The sequence below is a fragment of the Condylura cristata genome, unplaced genomic scaffold, assembly GCF_000260355.1.
Source record: "Condylura cristata isolate star-nosed mole 26May11 unplaced genomic scaffold, ConCri1.0 scaffold00004, whole genome shotgun sequence".
Classification (NCBI taxonomy): domain Eukaryota; kingdom Metazoa; phylum Chordata; class Mammalia; order Eulipotyphla; family Talpidae; genus Condylura; species Condylura cristata.
In genome coordinates, this window is record NW_004567105.1 from 4,573,543 (window position 1) to 4,594,186 (window position 20,644).

Here is a 20,644-nt window from a genome sequence, read left to right on the forward strand (position 1 = left end):
CCCCTCCCAGCCCACCCCTCCCTGGCTGGGTCCCCCAGCTCAGCTCTCACACCTGGCTCACGACAAGTAGCCTGGGTCCTGGTCCTGGTCCCGGCCCCGCCGCGACCCTGCTCTGGGGCCCCCTCTTTGCTTGGCTGGTCGTCCACCTTCCCTAACACTCTGGGCAAGCCTGTGAATGGACAGCCTCTGCGAGGTCACAGAAGTCCCCGGAGAGGGGGGTCTCTGGGCTCAGGGCCCTCTGCGGAGGCTCGGCCGGCCGAGGCTGACTCTGCCAGATGCCAGCACCAGCTGTTTCCTGACCTGGAGACGTGGGTCCCGCTGTCAGAGGGCCAGCAGAGCCTGACCTTGGGGCCCCTCCGTGAGCAGGAGCTCGCTCCTGATAAGGGGGCCGAGGCGAGTGGGGTACCTGGGGAATCTTAGGAGCAACAGCAAGACACAAAGAACTCAGGGGGTCACTCCTCTCTGAGGGACCCCAACCCCTGCCCTCCACCCCTGCCATGTCGAGATTTCCAGGCAGCTTTGTCTCCCCTGTCTCCCCGCTGCGCCCCTCAGCAGTGTATCAGTCGATTCATCTGTTCTGCTCCCCACTCTGTCTCTGGTGAATCCTCTCAGCCCCCACACCTCTGGCCTGCACCCCAGTTCTTGTATGCATAAATAAATCTTTTAAAAATATATAAAACATTAGAGCCACACCTCAGATGGACAGTAGGTAGGTAGGGGCGAAGTCCAGCTTCTACAGAACAGGGCATAGGCTGCACTATGGCCCAGCCCTGACGGCAGCAGGCTCGAGGGCGAGGAGCGAGGCGAGCGCTGGGTGGCAAGAGGCCTCCACACTGGCCTGGCTGCTGCCGGAAGGGCCAAGCCCAGGCCGCCGGTCCCCTCGCTGGCCTCCCTCCCTGCAGCCGTCAGGGCACGCTTCGGTGCTGGCCAGGCCGAGAGCAGGGCGCTGCCCGAGGGTGGGCTGAGGCTCGGCCACTGCTGCCGGGACGGCGCAGTGTTGGGCAAACACCCAGGCCGGGTGGCTCCACTGCAGGCGCTGCCAGAGCAAGACGGGGTTTCGGGGTCCCCGTAGATGTTGGCAGGCCTTTAGTGCTGAACCAGCTCAGACCAGCTTCCGCTCTTAGCCTCGTGCGGTCACTGTCTCCGTGTCCGCCCTTTTCTCGCGGGCCTGTCGGTACAGGTGCCCCCACTTACCCATGCGCACTGCGCGCTCCCTGGGCCCAGCAGGCCATCCCCGGGGGTGTGTGTGCCCCTCGCCCGCGCCGGCACCCGGGCAAGACCTCAGGTGCCGGCCGCAGAGGCCAGCAGCGGAGGGCGGGCAGCAGCCTGAGGGATGTGCCTCCCTGCACCCGGGGCCTCCCCGGGGCATGGGAGGTGTCCAGCACACCTGAGGAGGCCGTGCAGGTAGAGGGAAGGGCTCCCACAGCCGCTGTGACCCTGGGTGCTGTGCCCCCCCTTGCGGGCCCATGTGATCTCTCCTGCCAGCTCAGGTCCTGGGGAGTCCTCGCCCCCCAGAAGTCCTTGGCCCTTCTGGGCCTCAGTTTCCTCCCTACAAGTGGGGGATCGCAGTGGCCTCACCGGATATGCGTCTGTGGACGCGAGAGCCGCGTCTGCTGTGTAACACATGGCGGGGCCGCCTGGCATGTCGCGGGTGGGGGTTCCCTTAGGTCAGGGCGCAGACCGCCTGGCTCACCCGCCGCCCCGCAGGCGCCCGCCGCAGCGGCCGGGGTGTCAGCCGTGTGTCTTGTAGCTGTCTCAGACGCCTGGCGGAAGACGTGTTTACCCACAGCAAGGCAACGGGACACGTAAGCGTGGTGGCGTCTGGGCTGGGGCCTGCCAGCCCCGCGTGGGCAGGGTGGGTTTTCTCCTGCTGATCCAGACCCTTGACTGGCAGCTCCATACGGCGTCGCTCATTGTTCCACAGGTAGGAATCGCTTCGTTCTGAATGTTGTATTTTTTCTCTCAAAAGATCAAAACTTTTAAGCCATGGGAAGGGCCCGTGTCGGGAAAGTAGCTAAGGAAACAGCCAGACATGCACCCCAGTATGTCTGTGTGAGGATGCTTGCATCAGTATCACTTTTTAAAAAAGGATTTATTTATGCATACAAGAACTGGGGTACAGGCCAGAGGCGTGGGGGCTGAGAGAGTTCCCCAGAGACAGCGTGGGGAGTGGAACAGGCAGATCCCCTGAAAACACAGCTGAGGGAGCAGCGGGGAGACAGGAGAGGTCTGCTGCGTCCTGTGGGTCGCTCCCCAGCTGGCTGGGAATTGACTGGTGCTGCAGTGGCTGCAGACAGCGCTCAGTGCTGCGCTCTAACCCACTGCGCCGCCAGGGCGGGCCCGTCAGCTTTACTTTTAACCCTAGAAAAATAAGGGTGAAAACTTCTATGTGAAGCAGAGCACGACTCGGGAATGAATCTCCCCCTTAAGAAGCTCCTGAGTGGGCCCGGGTGGCGCAGCGGATTAAAGCGCAGCACTGAGAAGCTAAAGCCACTTCTGCATGAGTTCGATCCCCGCCTGCCCCAGAGGTGATCCACATGGTGTGGCAGACCTCTCCTGACCGCCCGCTGCTCCCCTCAGCAGTGTGCTTCCTCGATCTGCCTGTTCTGCTCCCCACTCTGTCTCTGGTGACGCCTCTCGCCGCCCTGAGCCTTTGGCCTGTACCCCAGCTCTGTATGCGTAAATAAATAAATCTTTAAAAAAAAGAAGCTCCCCGAGTGAGGAGGGCTACACTGTGTGCAGAGACCTGATGTGTCTGCAGGAGGAAAAGCTCTATGTCAACAGGGTCTTTTCTTTGGATTTTGTGATTTCTCCAGTGGCCTTTGGGTGCTGCCACCCCTGAGAAGGATGTACGCTTCACCCGAAAAGAAATCCCTGAGTCTGCAAAGGTTTGTGTACATGTAGTCTGACAGGAGAGTCAACACTGACTGAAGCTTGGCTCCGGGTGGTAAATAGTGATTTGTTTTCTTTTAGCTCATCTGCTTGTTCGCACTTTCAAAAATTAGCATACTCACCTGCAGGGTGAATGAGGATTTGTTGAATTTAAAGAGATGTTTAAAAAGTGGCGGAGAAGGGGGAGAAGGGGGGCTCCGGCTATGCTGGGCGAAGGCCAGCTCCTGTGGCTGACCCCAGTTCCTTTCGACCTCCGTGGGATCGGATCGCCGCCCTCCCCCCAGGAGCGTCCTGAGGGCCCCTCTGCGTTTGCACAGTGCTAAGCACCCATCCGTCTGTGACCTCAGTCAGCCTCCTGATTTTTTGAGGCGGGACGGTTATTCCCTTTGTTTACAGATGAGGAAGCTGCGACTCTCAGAAGTTAAGGTCACCCAGGTGAAGGGTGTTGGACTCAGCGTCCACACCTGTGCGGGCTCTGAACCATCACGTGGCCCTGCCTCACTCTTCTGAGCTCTGGTCAGCAGAAGTGACCCCCGCCCCTCTGATTCGGGGCACAGCTGATGTACAAGAGTCCTGTCTTCGAGTATAATTTCTATGTCCCTAGCCTGACGGAGAATTCCAGAGGTGGTGCCCAAACCTTAGGCAGCCGAGTTAGCAAATGTCGGTAATGGTGGAGCATGGGGCATGGTGAGGTAGCCTCTGGCGTTCGGCTCAGGCCCAGCGCACCTGGCCCAGCCTCTTTTGTACCTCGAGGTGATCGTGCGGCCAAACACTGGCCAAAGGAATATAACTGTGCCAGTTTCCTTAAGAGAAGCTGACACAGATCCTTTGCCCCTTCTTCGTTTCTCCTTCCTGCTGCCTGGGATGCAGATGTGATGACTGGCATTGGAGCAGCCGCCTTGGGCCATGAGGTGTAGCTGGGAATGGAGGTTGTGCGCAATGGAGTCTAGGTCCCTAGATAGAAGCAGTCAGGTTCCCAGACACCACAGTGTAGCCTGGGTGGGGTCCCTCCTTTCAGACATTTCTGGGGAAGGTAAAGTTGTTTTGATTTAAGTTCCTGCCAAAGCTATTGTTGCCGACAAACACATCCTGACTCACTCCCTGATGACCACTCTTTGATGCTGAGAACAAAGACAAATCAGACAGTGCACTCAACTGCACGCTACTCACAGCCCAAAGGGCAGACCGATGAAACAGACAGCCCCAGGACAGCCCTTTTTCATGCCCCAGCCGTTTGTTCAGTCACCCTCCCAAGAGCTAGGCCTCCTGCTCATCTCCCTGCATGCGTGTATTCACAGATAGCCTCTGTGTGCTTGCTGGTGAATATACACGCGTCCATGAGGCAGGCACACTGGGTAGCATTCAACAAAGCGTTAAGGAACGCCAGGAAACGCGGATGAACACCACCACCACTCAGGGCCTCACTGCTTATTGATGTGCACACTAGCGTGGTCCCTGGAACAGTGTTCTCAGTGCTGTGCAGGGAAGGCCGCGTGCTGCCCTCCCCACATCCGGTGAGGTCAGCACTGCTATGGCCAGGTTTGGTCAGAGGTGAGGGGAAGGAGGCACCGAGAGGCCGAGTGCCCCGCTGGGGTAACACAGCACTGCCCACAGTGGCCGACCCGCCCGGGCCTGGCCTGCCGGCCGCTGAACATGAGCACGCGTGTGCGGAGGGCCGTGGCTTTTTGCGCCCACCACTGTTTACGAGGCGTGTCCGGGGGTGTCCAGCCGGCTCCCCGGGCTGGGGCGCCCTTCCTCCCCAGCCTCCTCCTCACGCCTACTTATCTTTGGAGACTCAGCGGGCGGCGCTCTGCCTGCAGCTTGCAGCCTCCTCTGGGGTCAGTGGTGTGGGCAGCCCCCCAGGGGGGCCCTCCAGCGACCAGGGGGCGTGCCCCCCACACCTGTCACCCTGGGGCTGGAACCCGCCTGACCAGGGCATTAGCAGTGATGCTAACAACTGGCCGGCGGTGGGCAGGGCCCGCTCCAAGCCCCACTTACTCATCCCTTTCCGGGTGAGGAGGACGCGGGAGTGGAGTCAGCCCCAAGCCCAGCTCCAGCTGTCGGCCCCAAACGGTGCTCCCGTGGGGCGCTTTCATTACTTTGTAGACTTCCGCTTAGAAGCTATGTGGGGGGCCTTCCTGAATGGATGAAAGCTTGTATCCTTGAAGAGCCCCCCAACCCCCCAGCCTTTCAGCCACTCCTGGAGGCTGCGCAGAGCCCCCACAGCGCCTCCCTCACTACTGGTGCTGGTGTGCGTGTGCGCAGGTGCGCACCCCTCCCTCCCCGTTTTGCGTCTTGCTTTATTTCACAAAAACTTCCTGTGGACCGACAGCTCCTTCCCTGCTTTCTACAGCTGCTCGGAGTAGGGAGGTGAAGTTTTTTACTCACCTCTTCTACCCAGTGGACAGTGGACAGACCTTTGGACTGTTGAGTGGACAGACGTGCTGAGTGATAGCCCGAGAATGAACGAGCGCCAGTGCATGGGGTTGGGGCTGGGCCTACCGGGGGGATCCCTGGGCATGGGGCTGACACCTGCCAGCCTGTCTCCCTGAGAGAATCTGCTGGAAGCCGGAGGGCTGGGCCCACTGGGTCCCGCGGAATTATCTCTTGCCAGCACCCCTCGGCGCCTCCACCATGCAGCAGAAGCAACTTCTGGCAAGGCACGTCCACCACAAGGCTCCTTTCAGACATACATGGCCAGTGCAGCCAGCTCCCTACTTCTAAGGCGGGGGGCTTGACCTGGGGCCTCGGCTGGGGTCAGAAGGGGGTGGTCAGGTCCAGCTGCCCCCCGGGGATGCAGCAGTGAGGGGAGGGAGACACAAAGTGGCCGCTGGCCTCCGAGCCATGGCTCTGAGAGGCTGCAGGTGGCTGGAGAGGGGACCCACGGGTCCAGGGGTACAAGCTGGAGGGTCAGGCTGGGAGCCTAGGGAGGGGCTGGAGCGCAGGTGTGACACGAGGTGCCGGTGACCGCCCCTGGTGAGTCACTGCCCCTCTCTGGCTGAGCCTGTTTCCTCCTCTGTAAGCCGGGACCGCAGGGGGGACATCAAAGGGGTGTGGGTTCTCGTTTGTTGCGACAGAAGCTCCCTCAGAGTGGACACTCCCTTCCTGCACACCAGGCCCTCGTAAAGTCCAGATGGACGCGGGATGCCAGCATCGACTCAGCCCGGCCTCACAGGTGCTGGACATGATCATCAGGTGTTCCAGGCTGCCGCCAGGCCACCCGACCGGTTTATGGGAACCTGGCCTTTGGCGTGGGGTGGGGCTGAGGCCGCGTGGCGCCGCGTGGAGGGTGCCACCCAGCTAATAGTCCCTCGCAGCCAGTCAGCAAACACGCCCTGAAGTCGCATGTGCTCTGTTGTGGCCATTGTGTAAACAAGGGAATCGGTTTTTTTCCACCATCCGGGCAGCGGGCACTGCCGCCTCCTCCTGCTGCTGCGGGTTCTCGTGATCAGCTGCCCGGTTCCCGCTCCCCTCCCTCGCAGGCTGCGGCATCAGGACAGGCTGCTGGGCTCCCGCGGCACCCCCAGCGCCTAGTCCCAGGCTGGCTGGTGCGCTGGCGCACGCAAGAGGGGCGGGGGGCGCAGGGAGGGTCTTGGCAGGGAGGCTGCCCAGGCCTGCAGGTCGGAGGCCTGGGCTGGAGGGAAGCTCACGCTGCGACAAGGCCCCGGGGAGGTCGTGGACAGCACAGGTGAGCGCGGCGGGGCTGGAGACAGGAGGGTGGAGGTGGGGGGCAGTGGCTGCCGCCTGGAGTTTGTGCCTGGACTCGGCGACCTCCTGTTGTCTCATGGGAGGGACAAGGTGCCACAGCTCTTCCAGACCGGTCACTGGAGGCTTGTGGACTCTGCTGGGTCTCTTGAGGCTGGGGGGAGCTGACCACCAAGGAAGTCGGGGTACAGCCCACATTGTGAGGAGGCCCAAGCTACCCACTGGGCGTGGCTGGAGGCAAGAGGGCAGAGTCCGACTGTCACGGCCTGAGCACAGACACGGTGCTGGACACCCAAGCCAGCTAGGCCTGGATTCACCCGGCCTGGGCACCACTGGCCTCAGGCACTGTCCAGGGAAGCCCGTGAACACAGCAGTGACAGTAAAAAGCTACTTTCTGCACCTTTACCTTTGCGAGTTGGCTGTACAGCAACAGGTTGTTGGGGCAGTTGGCTATTTAATACCTAAGCAGCCCTCTGTGGCCGGCATTATTGTCCCAAGTCACTGAGATGGGCTCGGCGAGGCTCGCAAGCGTGGCTGCTAAGGCGAGACTAAACCGAGCGGCCTGAGTCCTGGCCGGATTCCCTGGGCGCGGCTGTGGGGTTTCCTCGATGGCTCACCTGTGCACCTGTTGGAACCCTGGCTTGTGTTTTTTTCTCGGATGTGATTCATAGTCACAAGCACACGTCCTACTTCCACAGGTGTGCAGCTCTGTGGCGACAACCTGGACGAAGCCATGGGCTGTTGCTGGCACCGGAAAGTTTTCTTGTGCCTGGTAATGAGCCCCTGGCCCAGAGGGGCCCACCGCCTTGTGAGGGCTTTGCCTGCTCGAGCCCATGGAGCACAGGGCTCCTCGGGCTGTGGCCTCCGGGGGACGCGGCGTGCTCAGCCGTGCAGCAACTCCTCTCTAGGCGTCTTCTGGTCACACTTACCCCCTCTCCCGCCACGGGCACCTGCATCTTCAATCTGGACTGTGACCAGGCCGATGCTGCTGTGCTGGGCATTCTGTGTACTCGACGTGGAGCAGGGCGTTGCCAGGCCCAGCCCCCCCCCCCCGAGGCTGGGGCCGCTCCTTACTTGGGGGACAGTGAGTCCTGAGGCCGGGCAGGTGGTGTGCTGGCTCTGCGGGGCTCCCCGCTTCTGCTCTGCATGAGATTCACCCTCCACTGTGCAGGGGCCAGGGGACCGCTCTCCCTGTCTCTTAAGGAACGAGGACCTCCTGGCTGACCCCTGCCGCCCTCTGTCAGGCTCCCCTTAGGCTGACTGGCTGGCACTGCACCCCTTGCCCATTTCTAAACCAGACAGATGGCATGCCCTCCCCAGCACCCCAACACGCTGCTCCCCTGAACACAGCACAGGTATTCAGGGGCGTCTGCTCGCCCTCCTCCCTCAGAATGCCCTTGACTTTTCCACCTGGAAAAGCCCAACTTCAAAGCCACCTCCTTGCGCCCTCCCAGAACCAGACTAACCTGATGGGGCCCGTTCCTGTGACCCTGCTTGTCTAAACCTCTCTACCCGTAATTGTCTGAGGAGCCCAGGACGAGGGGGTAGCTGGGCAGCAGGGGCGAGGCTGGCTCAAGTTGTCTTCTCCCGGCCTCCATCAGCTCAGTGGGCCGGAGCAGGCGAGGCCACACCCACTGCCCTGACCCAGCACCCAGGGCCACGGTGACCTCTGGGCACAGCCCTCACAGGCAAACAGGGCTGAAAGGCGCCACGGACAGAGAAGCAGATTAAGGCTCCGAGGGGATGTGGCTGGTCCAGGGTCCAGGGTCCAGGGTGGCTTTGCTGCGGTCCTCTTTCCAAGGCCAGGGCCCGGCCCCCTCCAGGAGCCCCCAGACTTGAGGTCTGGCAGACGCTGCATTAAGTGGTCCTGACTGGGGGGGACGCGTCCCGACGTCCAGCCCTGCGTGGCGCTGCTGCTCTGGCAGATGGGCAGACCCGCGAGCAGCCGCCGGGGCTCAACTCGCCGTGTGCTGCACCCCCTGGGGGGCCGGCGTGCTGGGGTGTGGGCTGTGAAGCCACTTCGGGAAGCTCCGATCTCCACGCCCGCCCTGCCCCTCACCCAGGACACCAGCGCTGAGGAAACATTTTATTAAGTTAAGAAGTTTCTCGGAGCTGGAGAGAAACACCTTCACGGGGCAGTTCCCGGGCCCCGCCCGCCCTATCAGGGGCGAGGGCAGAGGGCCTGGGACGCGGCCGGCCCCTCTGACCAGCCAGCCAGTCCTCTCCGGAGTGCCGGGGCGCGGGCCGCTCGCCCCCAGGCAGGAAGCAGTTAGTAGAGGTAGGGTGGAAAGGGGGGCTGGGTCCCTGCCGCTCCACCAGAGCCAGCCTGGCCAGGGCCGCCCACCTGCTCCCGGGCCCACGCAAGCGCCCGGCGCTGGGAGCTGGGGTGGGAGGCTCATGGCCACCAGGAATGCTCTCTAAGAAGTATAAAGTGTTTGGGGGAAAAAAGGGGAAAATCTATATAAAAATCTCTTCACATATAAGATCCTGAAGGTGCACAGTGAGACCCAGCGCGGCGCTCGGGTCCGCAGTGTGTGTGTGTCTGTGTGTGCGCCGTGTGTGGTGGTGTGGAGAAAGCTTGGCTTCTGACTTCCGTCCGGCGGGGAAGGAGGGCAACTGGTCCCCGTGGGCCTGAGGTCTGGACCTCGAAGACCTGGAAGGTGAGAGTAGGGGAGCTGCGGCTGGGACCCCGGCTAGGCCCCACCCCGCCGGCGGAGGCCGCCACGCCGCTGCTCAGACCAAGGCGGGGAGATCTGCTCCAGGCTTCTCCCTCACCGGCTGGCCACTCCCTAGGGAGCCCACGGGGGACTCCTGTCGCAGGGGGACTGCCGGGGAAACACGGCGGGGGTCCGGGCCGAAGCTGGCGGAAGCGCTGCGGGCCTCAGCGTGACCAGGCCGGCTGCCTGGTCCACAGGCAGGGGGGGGGGGCACACATTGGCTCCCGGCCCGGGCGCATAGCCAGAGGCTCTGCCGGCCGGGGGCACGGAGCGACGCGGTGGGGGGCAGTATTAGGAGATGTCCCCGTGAGCGGACGTGCCGTTGCAGCCGGTCCTCAAGGAGAGCACGCGCACGCCTGCGCGAGTGACTCATGAGGCAGCAGTGAGAGGTCAGCGAGACCAGCCAGAAAGGCACCATCACCATGGTCGCACAGTGGTGCGAATGGAGTCTCGCTGGGGTCCACGGTTGGACCTGGCCGCTGAACCCACAGAAAAGGGGGCCCCCTGCATCGGATGCTGAACTGACTCCCCACCTCTGAAGGGGCACAGCAAGTGCACAAGGCCCCTCCGGCCGCGCCTGACCCCGCCCTGCGCTGGTCATGCCACTGCCCCTGGCCCCGGCCAGCTGCCCGCGGGGCGCCCACCTCTACTCGGTCAGGCTGTTGCACGTGGTCTCCTTCTCCTGCAGCGCGGCCAAGGCGAGGCGCAGGTGCTCCTTCAGCTGCTCGATCTCCCGCTCCGAGCGCGTCTTGATGTGGTTCAGCTCCACGTACACATCCTGGTACTTTCCTGAGGCCAAGCGCTGGTCCTGAGGGACGGGGCCGGCTGTGAGGGTGTGCAGTCCACGCGTCCCCTCCCGGCACCACCCAGGGCCGGGTTCCGGCGCCCTTCTATCTGCGAGACTCAGCGCTGGCGCACGGGAGGGAGGGGCGTGAGAGCCAGGCCGGCCCGCTGGGCCTCCGCGAGTCTGGCTCACACACACCGACACAGACAAGCCAAAGGCTTGGGGACACCGCACCCCGGTGGGTGCGAGTAACTCCTCAGGGAACCTGCGCCCTGGGCAGGGGTCTCGGTCGGCTGCCGTGTCCCCGGCACCCAGCACGGCGCCCGGCGGGCTGTGCTCAGTAAACATTTGCCGACGAGACCGGGCAGGTGCGGCCTTGCCGTCACGCACCCTTTCTTGGCCTCAATTTCTCCGTCTGTGAAAGGGCATCACGACGCCACGGGAGAGGCAGGAGCCCGCAGGATGGGGCCCGACCCCGCCAGGACCCACCTTCTGCGTCCTCTGGAGCTCATCCCGCAGGCACTGCACCTCCCTCTTCAGGTACTGAAGCTCCTTCTCTTTCACTCGCAGCCGCACCTGGGGTCAGGGGTCAGTCAGCTGACCCAGGGCTAGAGGCCGGGCTGGCCGACAGGGCCACTGCAGCACGGGTTCCAGCCCGTCTCCCCGCTGCTCCCCTTGCAGTGATTTTCAGTCAATCCTCCTGTTCTGCTCCCCACTCTGTCCCTGGGGACTCCTCTCACCCCCCACACCTCTGGCCTGTACCCTAGTATGCAGAAATAAATAAATAAATCTAAAAAAAAACAGCATCTGCCTGGCAGGACTGTGGGGAGACGCAAGGACACAGACGTCCCTGGCGCAGGGTGGGGTCACTATAAGTGGTTGCGGGGTCATGCCACTGTTTTCTCTCCAACCTCACCCAGCGAGGAGGCGTGAGCCCCGCTTTACAGATGCGCTCCTGGGGCTCACTGGGGTGACCCCTACGGCCCCACAGCAGGGAGGAGGGGAGGCCGGGCACACCTGGCCGCCTGGCGGGGCCTCACCTCCAGCGCACAGGAGCTCTGCTCGGTGCCGCGCCGGTCAATCTCCTCGGACAGGCGGGCGTGCAGCTCCTGCGGAGCGGAGCGTCAGAGGGGGACGCTGGGCGACGCCGGGCGGCCCGCACCCGCCGCGCCGCGCGGCAGGCCCACCTGGTTGTGCCGCAGCAGCTCCTGGCCCTCCTGCTGGCAGGACGACAGCAAGTGCTGGCGCTCCTCCGCCTGCTGGGTCAGGGCCCCGATCTCCAGGCACTTCTTGGAGTACTGCTCCGACAGCGCCTGCAGCTCCCGCTTCAGCGCCTCCATGTCCGACCTGCCGGAGCGCGGGGCAGGTTCCAGGCAGACTGGACGTCCAGCCTCCTGCTTGGGGTTGCCGCCTTGCTCCGGGCTGAGAAGCAGGACGGCCCTGGGCGGCTGGCACCTGCCCTGTGAGAGCTGGGGAGGCCCACCCTAGAGCCTCCATTGCACCGCCAGCCGGAGCCGAGGGACACCTGCTGGCCGAGGCGGGCCCTGCAGCCCAGCTCTAAGGGGTCCCAGAGCCAGGAAGAGGGAGGAGGCAGCTGCCCGCCAGGCTCACGGCCTGAAGCGCTCTGGGCTGCCCTGGTGCAGGTGTGGCTGTGGCCCTGCCGCCTTGTCCCTGCGCCCGGGACAGGAAGGGGCGCGTCAGCGAGGGGCAAAAGGACTGCCTTCTGCCAGGCGGCCTCTCACGTGACGCCCTGGCTGGCAGCGGGGCCTCAGAGGGGCCCGGCCAGACCCCGCGGCCCGCCGTCGTCTTACTGATGCTGCTTCCGGAGGCCATCCGGACCCTGCTGCAGACTCCGCGTCTTGCTCAGCTCCCGGTTCAGCTCCTCCTGGTGGGCCTTCTTCATGGCTTCAATGGCTGGAAGCGGAGGGAAGACAGCGGAGGGCTCAGTGGCCCCAGCCCCTCCCTCGAGACTCCGCGCGGGAGCAGAGCGAGCCCTGGCAAGCTGCTTGTCCCCTGGAGCCTGCCTAGTCACCGCTCCGGGCTCTTGTCGGAGAAAGGGGGAGAACGACAACAAAGTACAGGGGACACAGACGATGCCCACACCACTCGGATGCCCAGACGGGGTTCTTGTGGTTTACCCAGACGTGCGCCCGACGCCGGGTGGCTGTGAGGAGGCAGAAACCCTCGGCCAGAGGCAGGCCCTTAGTCCCAAACTCGGAAAGCTCTGCACACTCAAAGTTTTCGCAAGCCTTCCGGGGGTAGCCCCGACCTGACGGACACGAGGCCACTGTGGTCATGACCGCTCCGCGTCCGCAAGACTTTGAGAAATTTCACTGCAGAAACCCCAGTGCTAGAAGGCAGGAGCCGCTGAGTGGGCGGCAAGCGGATACTTCCACCGTGCGTGCTGGGTCCTCCTGCCAAAATGCTCCCCACACTGGCCCAGGGAGGGGGGTCACAGACGAGTGCGTGAGCACCAGGTCCGCTCTGGTGCCCTCTCGTGTCACGTTTACTACCCTGCAAGCGCCCAAGTCACGGAGGCACACCGCAGGTGTGCAGTGGATGGGTGCGGTGGGGCAGCCGTCCAGTGTCTCAGGCACTGCTCCTGGCCGGGAGAGCAGAGGGGCGGTCGGAGCAGGGCTTCGCAGCAGAACGCGCTAGGCTCCAGCCCACGTCACTACGAGCTGTGCCATCGAGGACAAGTCACTAACCTCTCTGAGACCTGGCTGCTCATCTGCGAGGGGGTCACTCCCAGGCCTGAGGGTGCACCGTGGGTCATGGGTTCCCACCCAGTGTTCCCCAGGGTCTGGCCAGGGCACCCTAAGAGATGCACTTCTGCGAGAACAGTCTGGACTGAACAGTCTGCCCCCAGCATGTGGCTCAGTGCACGCGTGTGGCCTGAGGTGGGCCTCCCAGGGGCTGCAGGCCCTTCGGGAGAGGAGTGACCAGCCAAGGGTTTCTCCTTTTCCGGAGAACTCCTTTTCTCCTTTTCCTCTGGTTCCGGGGCTCCCAACCCCTCCTGAGCCCTTACCTTACCTCACCAGGCGTGGCACGAAAGGCTTGCCTCTTACTCAAAGGCCTCCCCAGGGCCTCCCCGGAGGCGCAAGGGTTTAGTTGCAGCACTATGATGCTATCGCAGCCACTGCAACACGAGTCCGATCCCCGGCCAGGGAGTGACCACAGGGTGCAGCAGGTCTCTCCTCTCTCCCCACTGCCCGCTCAGCAGTGGCCTTCAGTCAGTCCACCTGTTCTGCCCCCGCTCTGTCTCTGGGGAATCCTCTCACCGCCCCCCTCCTCCGTACCTCTGGCCTGCACCCCAGTCCTTGTGAGCATAAATCAATCAGTCTCCCAAAACCAAAAGACAGACAAAGGCCTCCCCTCTGCAGCGAGGTGGGCCTCACGCCAGCTCCTGAGTTGCCCCCTGGGGCCTCACCTGAAGCTGTGGCCGCCGCCTCCTCGGCCAGGAGACTCTCCTTCTCCTGTTGCAGCCGCTGCAGCTCCTGCTTGTAGTGCCGCTGCAGCACCTCCACCACCTGCTGGTGCCAGAACTCCATCTCTGCCAGGCTGCGCTTGCACGCCTCCTGCAAGTGGGCACCGGGAGGTCACCGAGCTGCCCCGCTGCCCTCTCCAGCCCGAGACGCGAAGCCACGGGGGCAGCTGGCGCTGGGCCCACGCATGCCTCCGCCTCGGCCCTGGCCCCAATCGGGGGCGTCACCCACTCCCTCCCCATTTCCTTGTGCACCCACTCTCCCCTTGAAGCCCGCGTAGGCTCCCCACCCACAGGGCAGAAGTCCAGCACCCCTGTCGGGTCGAGTGGCCAATCCCTCAGCCCCTCTTCACCAAGGCACCCCCCAGTTACAAAAACCACTCACAGCACCTGCACCCGGCCCCGCCCAGCTGGCACCACTGCCTGGAATGTTCTACAACTCTCCCTGCCTGGCCTTTCACTCAGCGAAAGCGTCCTCCGCTCTGTCCCACAGCCTCTCCCTGCCTCGCAGGCCCCGTTCTCGGCAGACGGAACGTTCTCCGAGATGGGAGAACCTGACCCAGGCAGGTCCCGCAGCCCGGCCTGGGGGCGGGAGGTGCCGACTGAGCGGGAGCTGGTGACATCACCACGGGCAGCGTCCTGTCGACAGGACGCGGGGTTTAAGGGACTGAGTCAGCTGCGACAGGGCGCGCGGCCGGCATCCTGGTGCCAGCAGAGCATTTTTAGTGACCCAAGGGGCCGGCCCCAGAAGGAGCCCATGGAGTGACGCGCGCGCACAGACTCGGCCAGGGTCTACCCGATGGTCAGGCTGGGCCAGGAGCGCTGGAAACAATCCAATGTGTAGATGGAACCCCAAAATGATGGCACCCAGCCTTGCAGAGGCCCCCAGGCAGCTGTGGAAAGACAGCGCTGCCCGGTGGAAGGTGTCCTAGTGCGGGTCAGCCCCCCACCGGCCTCTCTCTGGCTCATGCCCCTCCCTTTGTAACGATGTTAACGGTTTTTAATGACATAAGAAAGATGATGACATTTTCAAAAGTTACTCGAGCAAATCACAAGGTCGGAAGTGAAGGCGCGAGGCGGGTCGGGGTGCACAGGTGATGCCCGGGCAGCGTGCAGACCCAGACACCCCCAAACCTGCTACCCCTCAGAAGCTGGGGTGGGCCCCTCGTGGCCGAGGGAGCCGGGCATCCTTCCAGACTACCTCCGGGGTCACCACAGCGCGGAGCTGCAGGACAGGTGGGCGGAGAGCAGGCCGAGAGGGAGGCGGCAGGCGGACAGCGACGCGTGTGAGGAGCCGACGCTCCGGGGAGGCTTCGCAGAGGGAGGAGGCGGCCAGGGAGGCCGCGGGGAGAGGGCAGGAGCCTCCGAAAAGGAAGGCGGCCTCGGGGGGCCGGATTTAAGCGAGGTGAGCCTCGTGCTGGACGCCCCCCCACAGAACGGTGAGATGGCAGCTAGTGACCTTTACGCCACGCGCGGCAGTGACGGCAGCAACAGCAAACTACACGATGCCACGTGTGGTGAGCCAGTGCCCGGGCAGCAGCCGAGCAGGGCGCTCGTCTTCACTTCCAGTGTCAACAGTTTCTTACGTGATTAAAAAACATTTAGTGCCACTACAGAGAGAAGGGAAGCACCAGGCAGGGGGCTTCTCCCCAGGCCACGGGCGCCCACTGCCACGGTGGGTGGGGCCTGACCACCATCTCTCCCGCGGCCACAGCGCCGTTTGAGGGAGGGGAAAGGGCCAAGCCTCTTGCTTCCAGGTGTCCTGATGGGGCTGCAGGGTCTTGCCACTCTTTTTGTCCACCAGTGAGGACAGCAGAACAAAGCTTGGAGTCCCCAGACCTGGGACTAACGCTGGCTGCACCGCAGTGTGCACTGAGGCCCCCCCAAAGCAGCCCCTTAGGGCTGGCCCTATGCCTGCCTGCAGCACTGTTCTTAAAGGCCCAGACCCAGCAGCGGCCTGGGACTGGAAGCTGAGGTCAGGAGGTGGGGCCCAGCCGCAAGGGGCTCCTAGGCAGGTGCCCCAATGTCCAGCTGTCCCCTCTAATATGGACCCACGCAGATGAACCCTGTGGCCCTTTCTGCAATGGCTGGAGGGGACTCCACTGACCAGAGGAAGCACTGGAGCCTCAGTGGGGGAAGCTCCGGACACCGCACTGCTGCCCTGCAGTGGCAAACCCCACAGGCACCCACGGGGCCTCACATGCCCGGCTTGGGGTCCTTGTGCCAGGCCACCGGGCTGTGACCTCTGCAGATGCCTCCTCCTTCAAGGCTGAGAGTCACCGCTGGCTCCGCTCTCTGGCCTGGCGCCCCCATGGGGCCCTGTCCGCACCCGGTAAGCCCGTCTCCTCCGGCCCCTCCCACCCCAGGAGGATGCGGCGCCCTGGCCTGCAGATAGGTCAGTCTCCAGCCACACGCCCTCTGGGCCTCAGCCTCCCATTCTGAGCTGGCAGTCAGAGCTGTGCTCTCCCAGCTCCGTGTTCACGACTCCCCAGGGAGAGCGAGTGCACGCGGTGGCGACAGGTGAGCACGGAGCGGCAACCACAGGCAGTGCCCTCAGCCAGAGGCGACCCCCGGGCGCCCGAGTAGTCCGAGGCCTCTGGGCCAGCGTACGTGGGGCGGCGCCAGCTGCCCTGCTGCGGTGCTGGGCTGCAGCCCTGCACACACGCCGTCCCACCAACTCCTCCCTCGGGCCCCCACAGACCCTGTGGTGACTCACGCTGCCTCTTGCCAACGCCCGAGCGGGCCTCACTTCAGTCCCGACTCCCCGGGGCCCAGTCTCCCTTCATCGGAATGTCGGCTAAGCCCAGAGGGTGCCCTGTCTAGTGCAGCAACTGCCCTCAGGGTCCCTCAGGCCGGCCCCATCTGAGAGTCTTCCCACCCAAAACACCGTGCCTCCGACACCCCGGTCACTGTCCTCCTGGCGCCGGCCTGTCCGCGCCCAAGCCCCCCCACTCCACCACTTTCCTGATGGCAGTGCCAGGCCCTGGCCTCACCGGGTCTCTGGCTTGGACCGGCGTCTCCGTGACAGGCCCCCGCGCCTCCTCCAGCTCCCGCCACTGCCCAGGCCCCAGCCCACAACAGCCCCAGCTCAGCACCCCACATATCAGCCACCCTCCCTGGAAATTCTAGAAGCCCTCTCAGCCCAGGGCCTGGGGTCCTAGCCTTCTTTTGTCTCAAGCAATGGGGTGTGACTGGGAGGGGCGACTGTCATTTTCAGGTACTTTGTCAGGCAGCTGTCAGGCACAGTCATTGTTAAAATTTGAATTGTATACGCCAATAATTGCATCACCCAGTCATCACGGAGATCCGCCACTTGCAGTGATGTCACTGCGCTCCCGTGAGGCGGGACAGGCACAGCGGTTGTCTGACTGGCTCAGAGGCGCCGCCAGGCGGGAGAGGCTAAGGGCGGCGATCGTGGGGACCATCGGGGTGCGCTCATCATTTTGTTGAGCGTCTACACGGACACCAGTGAGAAGAAGGGCTCGTAACGCGGCCCGGACCCTCACGCGCAGCGCCCAGGACCACGGCGTGTGCGTGGAACCAAGCCCGCGGGAGCACCCTGAGCAGGTGTTCTCACAGCCGGGCAAGAGCTGCGAGCCAAGCAGGCAGGAAGCTGCCCGTGCCGCTGCCGCGGGTCGACATCCGGCCTCTCGTTACCAGCCACAGCGCCAGCCGGCCTCCACCTCGGCGGCAGGGTTTGCCACTTAGCCGTGGACACGGCGTTTGTGGGGAGCGGAAGAACTCTCAGGAAAGTCTGTGCCACAGGAACTCACGATGAAAAGCAGCACACACGTTTTATTTGCCAGTTGTGGAAACACCCTTCCTAGCAGTAACAGCTACAAACAAGCTCAGCTCTGCACATCGCGGACACACCTACGGGCTCTCTCAGGAGCGAGATGTCCTAGTCACGGACAGTCGAAAGTGGCCACGTGTCCCCCGGAAAAACTCCGCCTGGCTGCAGTGTGCTGTCCTGGGCAGACGCTCCTGCTTAGGGAGCCACTTCAGGGGCCTGCCCCATGGGGCCCCGCTCCCCGCGGGCTCCCCACATCCCCAGGGTGTGTGAGGAAGGGCGCAAGTGCAGTGTCACATGGGGCTCACACACGGGCTCTGCCGTCAGCGGAGCCCAGTCCAATCCCACTCTGGCGTCTGCGGGTCGGCTGACCTCGGCAAGTCCCATAACCTCTCATGGCTCAGCGGCCTTGTCTGTAAAATGGGTGGGGTGATCACCCCCCCGCTGAGGAGACGAAACAAGACGATGCCTGTCAAATTCCTTGCATCGGAAGGGCACCGAGTATTCGCTTTATTCTGAAATACGCCCATCAGAAACCTGCCATGTCCCCCCAAAAACGGCTCCTCAGCTCACCCGGGAGATGTAGCCTGGGGGGGCATGGCTGTCCTCCTGGGACCTGGGTGCCTCCTGAAGGGTCTCCCCTCGGAGACGGCAGGCCTCCAGCTGGGCACGAAGAGTCTGGACCTGTGAGGGGAGGAGGCGCGGTCAGTGGGGATCTGGGAAGGGGGCTGTTGGAGACGTGAGCTTTGGGTTTGAGAAGGGAAAGCAGCCCTGGTGCGGAGACGCGGTGAGGGGACAGTCCAGCTGTCTCCTGGACGTTGGGTCAATGGCCCAACAGCTGCTGCCCGGTGGGAAGGAAGGGACCGTGCGCGGGAGCAGGGGCGGGTGATGCGAGCAGGCCAGGGAAGGGGCCAGGAGAGGCCTGACGAGGCTGTGGCTCCTCCCCGCCCTCCCTCTGCCCTTGCCTGTGGCTGCTGAGCGCAGAGGGAGGGAGCAAACCAGCCAAAAGACAAGGCCCAGGAAGAAGACCCAGGCGACGAGGGGCCTGAGGTGCTGGGCAGTGACGGGTGGGCTCCCCGGCATGGCGGCATGCGAGATCAAGGCCATGGGGAGTGTGAGGGAGAGGGGCCGGGATGGGAGCACCCACAGGCCCCCCGATGCCCACCTCCTTCTCCAGCGCCTCGCGGCCATCGCTCACAGTCCCCCGGCGCTCCCCCCGGCTCTGGTTGAGCAGCGCAGAGAGGGGTACCCGCTTGCTCTCCCGCAGGGGCAGCTTCTCCAGCTCCTGCCATTTCTTTTCGATCTCCTCGCTGAGCCGGCTCTGCTGGTCCTCGGTCAGGGGGGCACCCAGGCCCCGGCGGGGCGACTCACCAGCTGGTGTCTCTGGGGCCCTGCTGTCCGTGGCCTCAAACCACTTGCGGCGCTCCTCGGAGCGCTGGGCCAGGTCCCGCTCCAGCTCCTCCTGCTTGGCCGGGCGGTCCGGGGTGCGGGCGGGGGCGCGTGCCCGCCGGGAGGGGCTCTGCGCCATCGGAGAGAGCTCCACGTAGTCCAGGGAAGGCCGCTGTCCATCTGCCTTCCGCGGGGCGCCCCGGCTGATGACCTCGGAACCAGCCCGCTGCTCCCCCACCTTCAGGGAGCCCTTCTGGGTGCCGGAGCCGTGAAGCGTATTCTCCTTGTTGCAGTCCGAGAGCCTAGGGTGCCAGCAGAGCCGTCAGGCGGGGCCTGGGTTACAGTACCGACTGTGCCGGGGCTGGGGCGCACCCTGGGCGAGGGAGAGCCCGGTCCCTGGGAACCTTCCCAGCTCCACCTCCTGCCAGCCAGGGACCGGGGTATCTGACCCCCTTTAAGGCTCAGTTATCCCCTCTGTAACATGGGGACCAATGGCTCTCTCAGGAGGGACGTGAGGACTAGGAGCCAGTGCGGAAAGCAAGGAAGGTCTCAAAGAGGCCATCAAGGCGGAGCACAGTGGAGGAGGGAAGCGGCCCCCGAGGGGCAACAGTGACTCTGGGCACAGAGAACGCAGCGTGGAGACACCACGGCTGTGGCCATTCTCCTCTCCCGCGGTGCTGGCCCCGAAGCTATGCTTGCCGGTGCCCCCACAGCTCCCTGGCCGCGTGCCCAGCCAACGAGAGGTGGCACTCGCTAAGCGTGCCCTGGCCTGGTTCCCGGCCGGACTCCAAGAGGACGCACACAGCCCCTGGCCCGGAGGCAAAGCTGTGTCCTCCAGGCGCGGGTTGCACACATCAGGGCAGCTCCGGAGAGGAGTAACCGCCAGCCAGGGACAGTGCTTGGTCACCATATTTGGCCTAGCCAACCGGAGTCGGGGCCATGATCCCTCTCCCCACGAGCTGGAAATCTGTGCACAACTTAGTCAGCCCCCATACACGCTCCCGCCTGCAGGGCTGAGCCAGCTGACGTCTGGTTCAGGGCGATGGGCTGAGTCCACGAATGAGGACACCGGGAATCTCCGAAGCCCAAACTTTGGAGGTCAAGGGTCAGCCCAGGGCCTCTGCACAACCTCTCACACGAGCAGATTGTGACCGGTGAGGGCGGAGACCCGAGCAGGGCTCACTCGGCCCCCACCACGCGCCGCACCATCAGCACAAGTCCCAGACCCTTTGGGCACACAGGGAGGATCCTTCATGGGTCCCGGCCACCATCAAGCCCCACCTCCTCAGCTGCCTGCTCCCTAACACAGGTGACCCCGTCAGCCCCCTGGTGAGGGTCTGTGGCTCCCGGGCATCTTCTCCAAAGAGCGAGACCCCTGCCTCTCCTTCATGACGCGGGAGCTCTTAGGGAGCAGCAGAACGAAACCCAAACCCTCAAAGCTCTGAATGGCTGACGGGAATGTTCACTGCCTTCTCCTCATTTTGTCGATAGAGAAAATGACGCCCACAGACACGGGGTCCTCGGTTAGTGCCCAGAAACCCATTTGGGGTGCAGGGCAAGTGCCTCCCTGATGTCCTGGTCCAGCTGGCACATACTTAGTGACATCTGGGGCGGAGGTCGGACGCACGGTCTTCCACAGAGCTTCGATCCAGTTCCGCCGGATGCCCGAGGTCATGGCCGACAGGGTGTAGACAGCATCCTTGGTCTGCAAGGCCACCCACGGGGAGGTTGCCAGGGACCTCACCGCTCCCAGCCCACCTCACACCCCAGAGGGCAGACCTTCCCCCAGAAGGGCGTCTGAGGCTTTGGCCTGAGGTGAGGTCAGGGGCAACACCTCCCCCCACGAGCCTTGGACGAGCCCCAGTTGGTGTCCTCAGTGACTT

The 20,644-nt window shown here is 63.9% G+C and overlaps 1 protein-coding gene across 1 annotated transcript in view; it reads right to left on the reverse strand.

Annotated features, from left to right (window-relative positions):
* Nucleotides 1-8,669: 8,669 nt before the first annotated feature.
* The window catches only part of TRIOBP (TRIO and F-actin binding protein), a 48,135-nt gene continuing 36,160 nt past the window's right edge, over nucleotides 8,670-20,644 (reverse strand). The window contains exons 18-27 of the mRNA XM_012735126.1: nucleotides 20,357-20,491; nucleotides 18,538-19,063; nucleotides 17,946-18,056; nucleotides 13,529-13,676; nucleotides 11,910-12,012; nucleotides 11,286-11,445; nucleotides 11,139-11,207; nucleotides 10,588-10,674; nucleotides 9,959-10,122; nucleotides 8,670-9,250 (exon numbers count right to left, since the gene is read on the reverse strand). Of these exons, the coding sequence (XP_012590580.1) occupies nucleotides 9,961-10,122; nucleotides 10,588-10,674; nucleotides 11,139-11,207; nucleotides 11,286-11,445; nucleotides 11,910-12,012; nucleotides 13,529-13,676; nucleotides 17,946-18,056; nucleotides 18,538-19,063; nucleotides 20,357-20,491 (1,501 nt within the window). The 3' untranslated portion in view covers nucleotides 8,670-9,250; nucleotides 9,959-9,960. The remainder of the gene's footprint in view (nucleotides 9,251-9,958; nucleotides 10,123-10,587; nucleotides 10,675-11,138; nucleotides 11,208-11,285; nucleotides 11,446-11,909; nucleotides 12,013-13,528; nucleotides 13,677-17,945; nucleotides 18,057-18,537; nucleotides 19,064-20,356; nucleotides 20,492-20,644) is intronic.